The sequence below is a fragment of the Periophthalmus magnuspinnatus genome, chromosome 14 (genome assembly GCF_009829125.3).
Source record: "Periophthalmus magnuspinnatus isolate fPerMag1 chromosome 14, fPerMag1.2.pri, whole genome shotgun sequence".
In the NCBI taxonomy this organism is placed as follows: domain Eukaryota; kingdom Metazoa; phylum Chordata; class Actinopteri; order Gobiiformes; family Gobiidae; genus Periophthalmus; species Periophthalmus magnuspinnatus.
Window position 1 is genome coordinate 8430586 of NC_047139.1, and position 10389 is coordinate 8440974.

Genomic DNA, 10389 nt, shown 5'->3' on the forward strand with positions numbered 1-10389 from the left:
TTATTCTGTTGAGGGACAAAGATAAAATATAAATGCATGACACAAAAATATGAGTATAATAAATCTGTTTATGTTTATATTTACCCTCAGGCTTGGGGTGCATAAGCATCAATGGCAGCTCAACTGTGACGTCACTAAACAAAGAGACAAAAGCGATTAGCAAAAAAACTATTCAAATTATCGCCTCTGTGAACTCTGAGCTCTGAGTTTATTTAATGATATTTAACTCACCTGGCAGTAAGGCCTCCCAGCAGGCTACACAAGTTCATTAGAAGATGGAGAAAGAGCGAGGGGAAAAGACAGAGAGAAGAAACAGATGTGAGTGGTTGATGTCAAATGTATTATTACTATTTTGTTGTAATACTGTCACTTAAACTACATATCTGTCTGTATTTACCCTCCTCCAGCAACCATCAGGTTAATCTTGATCTTGTAGGAGACCAGGATTCCCAGCACATCCTTCTCAATGTTTGTCTTCAGGCTGTGGAGAAATTAAAAAGCCACCAATCAAATCTATCTGTATCTGTTGAATTTCAACTATAAAACTGGTGACATTAGAAATTCCTGTGTAAATCAGTGACTTTTTCTTACATTGTGGTGGAGGCAAGGTTGGTGTCTTCATCTTTGAGCCGTCCATCCAGTGCCAGGCCTCTCTTCTCTTTGTTTTCACTGAGTAATGGTGTAATGGAGAGGGAGTTCTCGTAAGTCCCACTAGGGTCCACTGTCTCTCTGTAAAAAAAAAAGAAAAAAAAGAACATCTCATCTGCTCTATTCATACAATAATCATTAAACCATAGAGGTACTTTAAGCTAAAAGTTATTGTGGCTGTAGATGAAATTGTCCTTTGCATTTGGCCACTTTTAATTGTTGGGATTGCTTGGTCTGGGCTATTTTAACTGGAAAACTTTATCTATTGTGCACGTTTTGGGTTGAATTTGAAGTTTACCGAAAAGAAACCCAGATACGTGGAGAACATGCAAACCACTGTATTTGTAACCAGAGACTTATAGTAAAGAATTGCTAGTATTTTCCCAAAAGAATACAGAGGCTCGCCATTGTCGAATTCTCTGTTCAAATGATTTAAACAATATAAAAAAGATAAATGAGAAAGAGATAAGTTCACTGTGCTAAAAAGATTGTTGGATAAACTATTAATTTCACGAATGTTTCTAAAATCAATGCCTGCAAGTAGTACAACTGGATTCTTACGCAAACTCTTGGCAGTAAACGACCTTGGTGTATTTGTCGGCAGAGTACAGCACGATGTCTGTGCACTGTTCCACTGCAGGAGAAAGGAGGGTTAAAGTTACAATCACTGTAATGTAAAAGTATATAAGCCTCATGTTTGTACCACGCACTGACCTGTGATTTTGAACTTCTTCACAGTTTTGTTGCTCTCGTTGTTGATTTTGATTTTAATTGGGATGCTTTCACCGTGGAAGTACAGCTGTGTTCAAGACAAGAACAAAAACGAGTGAGTCACCAGTTTTAACGCAGGTACGTCTGCTCTTATTCATGGGCTTCAGTTCTTCGATACCATGTTGAGGACTTTCGAATCTTTTTTTTTTATTGTGATTTACTGTGGTCTTAATTTTTCACCACTCTAAAAGCATCTGTATGTAATAAACTATGCGAATTTTGAAATACGAAAACAGAAATTATATGTTTGTTTAGCCTGAACATTCACTACAACGTTCTGTTCAATCTCAAGGAATAAAAATAGCAAGTTATACAATCCAGAACACTGAGGACGTTATATTCCCTAAGTAACTGTAGTAATCAGTTTCACTCTTGTGATTATAATTGTTCAGTCATGAGGTCCTTACATCTTTCTGTAGGGCGGCCTCTAGATGGACAGGCTTGTCAGACATCATAAAGCTCTTGCAGATGTCAGCTTTTGGCCCAGCGCCGATCTGAGAGGGAGCGTACTGGATTTTACGAATGATGAGGCGAGCTGTGTCTCTGAAAGAAAAAAACATTAATTAAAGTGTATAGAAAACACAGCGTTTTTATTGTTGATTAAATTCATGTTCAAAATTAAATCTGACTTACTTTTTATCAATTTTCTCATCAGGGTTGTCCTGTTCCTTGGCGAGGTAGGCTTTAACCTCAAAGTCAACACCGCAGGCCTACAAATAACAAAAGCTGAGCAACACAACAAGACTGACACGGTACAAGTTGTGATTTACTTGAACATGTTTACCTTTCCATTGTCGTCAGGTCCGGGCTGCAGGGACACTGAGCACGGCAGGTTGTTGGGAATCTGGAAACAACAGTCATTTTTTATACGTCTGTCAAAGTAAATGTATTTCTTGTGTGTGTATTATTCTGTGACAAAAACATGTTTACACCGAAAAGTGATATTTCCTTGCAAAAATATCTCTATTTCATTTTCAAAAGTGTTGAGCTGCGACTAACAATTCCTTTAGTAGTAGTTGATTATGTTTTTCGATTAGATGACAGGTCAAATTATGTCTATCTGCATGTATTTCTTTTACATTTTGACTTATAATGCCGCTATTTTTGTTCTAAAAGGGCTTTTGGCTTGTGTTTTAGAGTCGGTATAGTCCAGATAATAATTATGATCATCAAAATTTGACTATGCACTTTATTAATTGTAAATGTTTATGTTTTAACTGTGTACTCAGGACTCCTTTGAAAATGAGACGCAATCTTAATGGGATTTATTGATAAAATAAAGGCAAATTAATCATAAATAAAATACGATTACGTTATTTTAAAATAGTTGAGTGGTCATGATTCAACTGATTTATTGTTGCAGCATTCCATGAGTACTTTGACAACCTTTATCAATAAACAAGTACAAATATATAGTACAAATAAAACTGAAAACACTGGTGAAACATAAATACAGTGAGCGCATATACTGACAATTCTTAAACTGCTTTCCATCACGACTTGTCTCGAATACATACAGTATCTGGTGTACCTCAAAAGTGAAGGTGTAGGCGTTGTCCCCAGCCTTGGCCATCAGGGTGTCGTGCATGGGGGTCTGGGCGGGTTTGGAGACCTGAGGGTAGATCTGGACGTGTGTGATCCAGATGTCCTTCCTGAAGCACAGGCCCATCACGTCCAGGTCATCGCTGCCGTAACGAAAGGCACACGCCAGCTGGCAGAAGACTACACAAACACACACAGAGCAGTTTTAGAAGAGGAAAACATTCAGCGATCAATAACTCTGCGATATAATGTGTAAACGGTAACTGTTACTAGATCTTGACCCCATGTTACGCATGTGTTTCCTCATCAAAAACAGACCTGGAGTTGTGTTTTGTTTCATTCACGCATGTTTAACACACAAATCCTCCATATTTGGGCTGAAAACACTGTGTTTTTAAACTCCATAAACCTTCACTAGAATCATTTGAATAATTTCAACCCCAGAATTGTCAGTCTCTCCTGAATAAAATGTGATGGTGCTGGTATGTGTTTAAGGAGGTAACAACATTATAACATGACTTAACGCTCACAAGAGTTAATTTTGTAGAATATAGGACCTTTAAGCGACAAGGTTCTGATGTATAAAGAAAGAGTTTATATTTGTTGGATTTCTTTTTGTGTTTTGCATATCAATTTTCTCTGTAGACTCTTCACACCTGACCGGGCGACAGGTGTAGGAGGAGAAGAACTTGGTTTGAAAGGTTAAGGAAACTCCCACACACTGTCTCACGCTTGATTCAGTTTTACTCTTACAACGTTTCGGTCGCTGCTTGAGGAAGGTCAGAGCGGCCGAAACGTTGTAAGAATAAAATTGAATCAAGAAAGAGACAGTGTGCAGGCGTTTCCTTAAGCTTTCAGACCAAATGTTTTGCATATCAAGCCAAAATGCTCTCTGATAACCTGCTGTAACAAATACCTTAAGCATAACCAAGCAATTTCCCTCAATTTGAATAGTTCTGTCTTCATAAGGTACCACTTTTGGGCTCCACTTTTACCTTTTCTGTCTCCAAGCTCTGCAGGGTCCAGCTTCACCACTCCATCTGTAAAACATTAGCGTTAATAAAGTTTATACGGACAACTCTGTGGAATTTGGTATTTAAGAGATTGAATTAACTCTGCACTAACCGACTTTGTCCACGGACGTTGTGTGATCCACATAGTCTCGCTTTCCCAGGTAGAGGGTAAGCTGCAGGTTAAGAGTAAAACGCTATTAAAACCAAATAACTACAGCCAAAATTCATTGAAATATTTACTCTTTGTTATTCATAAACAATCGTATGAATAAGGACAAGACTTACCCCTCCGCCCTTGCTTGTCTTCTTGAAAACCCTGGCAACAAATAACTTTATATTATCACATTTATCATTTCACATAAAAGGTAAAACATTACTATTCTGGCCCGTAAGCTCTTTGCTGTGAATGCGTCTAATCCTAATGATAAAAGTTAAATTGAACTGATGCACAGTAGTAGTTGTAGTAGCAGCATGTTGGGCAGCAGAAGGCTGATCACTAATCCCTCATCTGACTTGATCCCTTTAGTAGGAGCCAAGAGAGGAGCAGCTTATTCTGATCTCACCCGGATTGAAAGGCCCGTCCAGGTGATGCGTGAACAAAAACTCCTAAATAGCCTCTGAGGCACTGGGAAGCTAATTTGAACTAACGCCTGGAGCGATTATGCATTAACAACCTCTAAATTGATGATTTAAATCCATGGTTTTAAAAGGGCACAAATAGGATCTGCGCGTGGAGTAAGTTAGTGCTGACTCTTAGATAACAACTTTAGGTGTTTTAGAAGACGTATCGTATATCTATATCCGGGAAATCATATTCACAGACCAATAAAATAACAGAAAACATACAGTAAATGACAGTATTATCAAAAATGAATGGTGATGTTTTGATGTTTTCATATTGGTTGTAAAGTGTAGCAGGTATTTTCGCATCTTATGCACCAATAATCAATCAACACATCGGTTTCTAATGTTTAACCTGCAACATCTTGAACCCAGCACCAGCTCAAATCACTTCCATCATCTCTGTATAATCTACAATGATTTGAAATAGACTTACTTGGCCATATCTGCAGAAGGAGTTGCACTTAACTGTTGGAAATAAATAAAAACAAGGGTTATTAAAAGGTCAGAGGATTAAAAAGTCATCCAGAGTCAATCCTCTTAAGAAACATTGGCAAACTAAACCAAACACTGTCGTAATTCTTAGTTTTCAGCATATGGCATATGGTATTGGTGAGGTACTTTGAAGCAGATTATTTTCAACCCTTTGGGCAGTCACGCACTAGTTTAATCTTGAGTATTTACATTTCTCCATTGTATTTTTTATTATCTTTTACATTAAGCACAATTGTCTGCCACTGCTGATTCTTTTTATTCTACTTTTCTTTTTTTTTTTTACTTTTATACTGGTTTCAAAATGCATTATCAATCTGCACAACACTTAGAGATGTATGAACTGCATAAAAAGCGGTTTATAAATATTCATGCATTGAATTTAGATTGATTTAAGTGTAATTTTATATCCCACTAGCAGATGATTTTGATATATAATAATGTAAGGTAATGTAGGCTAAGGTAAAACTAGTCAAATGGCCTAAAACAGTTCAAATATCCAATCAAACACAATCATTATTCAGATTTTTAATACTGTATTCTGAAAAATAAAAGGGTTTTCAGTGTAGATCCAAGAAATGAAGTCATGAATGAAGTCAGGACAGAGTAGGACGGGACTATGTGAGGACAGCTAAATGGATCACACATCGAGGGGAGTGATGCCCCACAAGGTTAATTAGACTCTTCTTAAGTCCACACTGCAGCCCTCTATAGCTCTTTAATGCGGATCAACAGGCTGCAGTGAAAATGTTACAGCAGAGGAACGAGGAATTGTTGATAATTGTTACCCAAGCGATTATAAAACATATTTTTACAGTCACAATGGGACAGAGATAAGCATTAGACTTGATTTATATAAAACTATAGATAGATTTTGAGTAAGTAAAGTAGTAAAGAAACATATAAACATTCAGTCAAGTCAATACCAGTTTAAGTTTGCACGGGGGCATTAGTGGTATCATGCACTTACGTTTATCGTTGCCTTGTGCTAAAAACAGACTTATCAGAGTTTGTTACTTGAATTCAGCAGCTAATTAAAGCTTCCTCAGCAATTCAGCACCAGGGATAGCTCCAGCCGGGGTCAATCCCTAAACTTTAATTAGGCACAGAGCTGAATGTGCTAACTTTGCACAAATCACTACAGCGTATAGGTTCAATATGAAAGAGAGATAACGCGTCCTGGGAACACGGTAGAAACATTGATTATTACAAAGCCCATGTCCCACTGACAAAGAGAACGTGGATTAGAGGTCTGTTGATTTAATTTAAAGCTGTTCTTGTGTCTGTTTATTTATCGTAGAATCAAAGTACATCTCTTAAGACCCTAATGGTTTAAACTTTACGTGAATGAAGGCGACAGAGTAATGGGATTAGAGCCACTACTACTGTGGAAACTCAGGAGGGACAGTGTACACTTCACTACACAAAAACAATGAAAGAGTCAGTGATCTTCCCTGTCTTGCTCTGTGCTTTTACATTAGATCTTCTTCATTTATCCAGACTTTGGACTGTCACAAAGACTACATGGTTGTTATTCACTAAGCATTAGGTATTGTTAGACACTAGGTACAAACAAACAATATGTTGCTTAGTATATTAAGTGTTTATCTTAAATATTCCTGCCAACATACATAAAATAAATCTTAACTATTTTACCATTTGCCATATAATGTATGTGTATCTTACCTGTGTGGTAGTAGCAGGTTGGTAGTGAGAGAGCAGGCTGTATCTGTGGATCTCCTCTTTTATACACACTGCCCCCTGCAGACTGACGTTCCCTTAAATAATCTCATTAAACAATCAGTGCGGCGCTTTTTACAAACCACAAAGGATTTAAAAATACCTGCTCCTAAATCAGGAGACATTAACACACTGGCCCAGGTAATAGCAGTCATGTAATCCCTGTGTACGGTGAAATAACGTGTGTTTATGTCATAATTATGTCATAATTAAAGGCAACATTTTATAGTAGCTACACTTTAGTATGACCTAAAACTTATGTGAGAATGAATAGTTATATAAAGGTCTTATATTACACAAAAATGACTCTTGTAGCTTTAAACTATGTTATAATGTTGTAATGTCATCAAAAACATACCTGGAGTTGTGTTTTTTTTCTTTCACACATGTTTACATAATCCTTTGTTATTAATCTGTCTACATCCCCAAACCTCAAAACGCTCTGTTCCACCTTGTGATGTCATGAAGTGGTAGTCTTCAAGTTAACACCTACTTTTTATCTTTAGTTCAGTAGATTTGGGCAATTCCAAGACTGAAATCCTCCCAAAAATTGTAGTGAAGGTGTATGAAGTTTAAAAACACAGCGGAGCACTTCCTGGTTTACCACATGATGACATCACAAGGTGGAACAGAGTGTTTTCTGTTAAAGAGAAGAACGCAGCCTAAATATGCAGGATTTGTGTGTTAAACATGTGTGAATGAAACAAAACAAAACTCCAGGTCTGTTTTTGATGAGGAAACAACATTATAACATAGATCAGAAAATAGCGTAACATGGGTCCTTTAAGATTCACGTTTAATTAAGTTGTTACTAACCCAATTTGGTCTTTATTGATGCTTTATTAATGTTTACTTTTTTTTTTTTTAAGTGGCACTGTATTTCTGAGCATACATAATAATTAACTAATGATAATTCAGCGATTGGGTCCGTTCTTAACTCAAACGGGAGCATATTTTTCAAGACTTGGACCATAATCCTCAATCTATACATTGCACTTTCAAATAGTCACCTTCAAAATACTTGTATAGTTATGTGGTATATAGACTTTGTACCTGTGGAGGGAGTATGAGCTGAAGCTGCCATGTTCGTCAGGCGTGGCCACAGAGAAACTAAGCGAGATTTGACCCCTTTTTCCATCTGTCCTGGGCTGGTAAAAATAAAAAAAATATATATTAAAATTGAGCAATAAGGTGCATTTTGTTGCATCCAAGTACATGCAATAGCTAAGGTCAAATATTTCAGTTCTTCCCCTTTTGTTTTTACCATGATTTGATGTAGCATTAAGCCTGTCAAGATAACAAATTAAGTACAGTGTATTACTAAAGAAAACATAAACGATAAGCAATAATATTAAAATCCAAAAAGAGGATTCATAGAGGTTATATTCTAAACCCTCTGCTCAAATCTTATCTTGATGCAGAAAAATAACAAAAAGTACAAAGTAAAAGTACCCACAATTAATACTAACAACCAGAAACTGTTGATTGTTCCATCTGTCATGTATTAAACGACAAATCGATATAGCAATTATCGTGACAGGCTTACGTAGTCCACACTCCTAAATGTTCCTAATTTGTTTATTTTTAGTAAGGTAGTGTCACTGTGCAACATTATTTAAGTCTATGCTTTGTTTGGTACAGAGGGATTTATTCTTAGTGGCTCTATTTAGAATCAGGAGTGCGTCTGATCCCTGGTAGATTAAGAGCCGGTTCAGTTCACGTTGCTGCGGACTACGTGCTGTCCTCTTATTAAATCTGAGCCAACTTTAAAAGGGTTCCCTCTATGTTTGCCCTCTGACCTTTGGAAATCCACCAATCGCTGAGCTTCATCCGACTGATTATGAGATTTGAGCAGATTTGGACAACAAACTAACTTTTCTGGGGAAGGGTTGGCCACCTGTTTGGTCATTTTAATGCCATTCTGTGGAACATTTCAAGCAAAAAAAAGACAATAAAATTACCACAGAGAGAAGCAGGTGGCAGAAAAGTCAGAAAAGTAACATTGTGCCTGTAATGGAGTGGATATAAGGTCAAATTATTGGTTTTGACAAAAGAAAACAGGTGTATTTGATAGTATGGTTTAAAGGTCCTCTCTATACAGCACTATATTCACTTTTCACATTTTTTTTTTTAGTTTAACTTTTAATCAGTAATGTGAGGTTCCATCTTGGTGTTTATCTGCTCAGAAATCAGAGCTGAATCTATAAATAAATACATTATTTTAAGAGTCTCCAAAAGAACATTTAAGATAATGCATAGTTAAATAAACACATTAGATAATACTCACTGTGTCTGACTAAACTTACAGTGACCTATTGGCCAGTTGGATGAACTGCAACCCAAAGGTTTGAGTTAATCATAGTAAAGTAAACTGAGGCCACGCTGCTTAAGACCAGGTCAGAGGCAATGTCAAAGCATTATCACCTTTAATCATTTAAATACTCAAATGAAAGCTTCAGGACAAACGTGTCCTTATTTGTTGCACAAGATTTCAGTTTGTACTAACACAGTTTTAGTCAGAAGAGAAACTGACCATTGGAACAGCCACAGATAAAGATAAAGTGGAGTTTAATGGACACTGGACAGTTTTTATGACTGTTGTCACTGGAGCTCTGACCTGATGCTCAACACTTTTCACTGCAAATCTAATCAAGTTGTATGTCATACTCTGGACGACTGTAGTCAGAGAACAACACTTCTATGGAGAAAAGCAGGGAGTGGCGCCCCTCCAGGCCAAATAAGAGTCAGGTTTGTGAAGAAGGAAGCCAAATCACAAGGACGCATGTTTTTAGAGCTACAGACGCAACTAAAATGGAAAAACATGCATTTATTTCACTCTATTTTTTTGGCTTAAAAGTTACATACTGTGGCTCTGATTTAGATTTGAATGAACAAAGTCAAAGGCCTCGTGGTCTGTGCAGAGAGCACGTGCTCAATGTGTCACTATGAAAGAAAAACGTTTCATAAAAGGCATAAAGAAAAGTATTAGTATTAATTGGTTGCTGTAAGCTATTTAAAAAAAACAAAAAGCAAATAAATAAAAACCAAAAAAGTAGATCTTTATGTCTGTATTTGTCCCACCTTGTACCTGGGCCTCTGGCGCCATCTTCTGCGCAGAATAATTAAGGCAAGAATCGCTTGAAGCAACGCTCTGAATTTTTAATGTTCCTTTGCTGCCATAATATTTCATGTGGCTCTATTAATCTTTTCTAACGCGCTGCATAAGTTATGAGCTCATTAGGCCTTTGTACAGATGGACACAGATGAACATATAAGTTTGGTGTGTTATTTCTGCGGTGCAGCGGTGAGTTTGACGTCAGTTGGACCATAGTGCGTCCTGCTCCGCTGCACACTGCACAGAGGAGATGTGAGCGGCACGGCTCGCCTCTTGGCCCGCCCGGACACTGCAGTGAAGAAGGGAACAGCGTGCACCCTTCTCCGCCTGTGCTGGAGCCTCACGCGGTACCGACAATAGCACGTCCCGCTGCGGACTTTCTGACGACCGCTCACGAGGACACATCCGCCTCCATCTGCCCCGTGGAGCCGTCTGCCCCGTGGAGCC

At 37.6% G+C, this 10389-nt stretch overlaps 1 protein-coding gene across 1 annotated transcript; it reads right to left on the reverse strand.

Moving 5' to 3' along the window:
* On the reverse strand, positions 1–9933 carry arr3a (arrestin 3a, retinal (X-arrestin)). The gene is made up of 15 exons (XM_055226697.1): positions 9916–9933; positions 4260–4304; positions 4087–4147; positions 3957–4001; positions 2951–3141; positions 2204–2263; positions 2053–2129; positions 1827–1962; positions 1363–1447; positions 1210–1282; positions 592–729; positions 398–481; positions 232–255; positions 85–134; positions 1–5 (listed from the first exon to the last, which is right to left on the reverse strand). Exons 1-15 carry the CDS (start codon positions 9931–9933, stop codon positions 1–3), a joined length of 1092 nt encoding a protein of 363 aa, XP_055082672.1.
* Between the last annotated feature and the right edge of the window lie 456 nt (positions 9934–10389).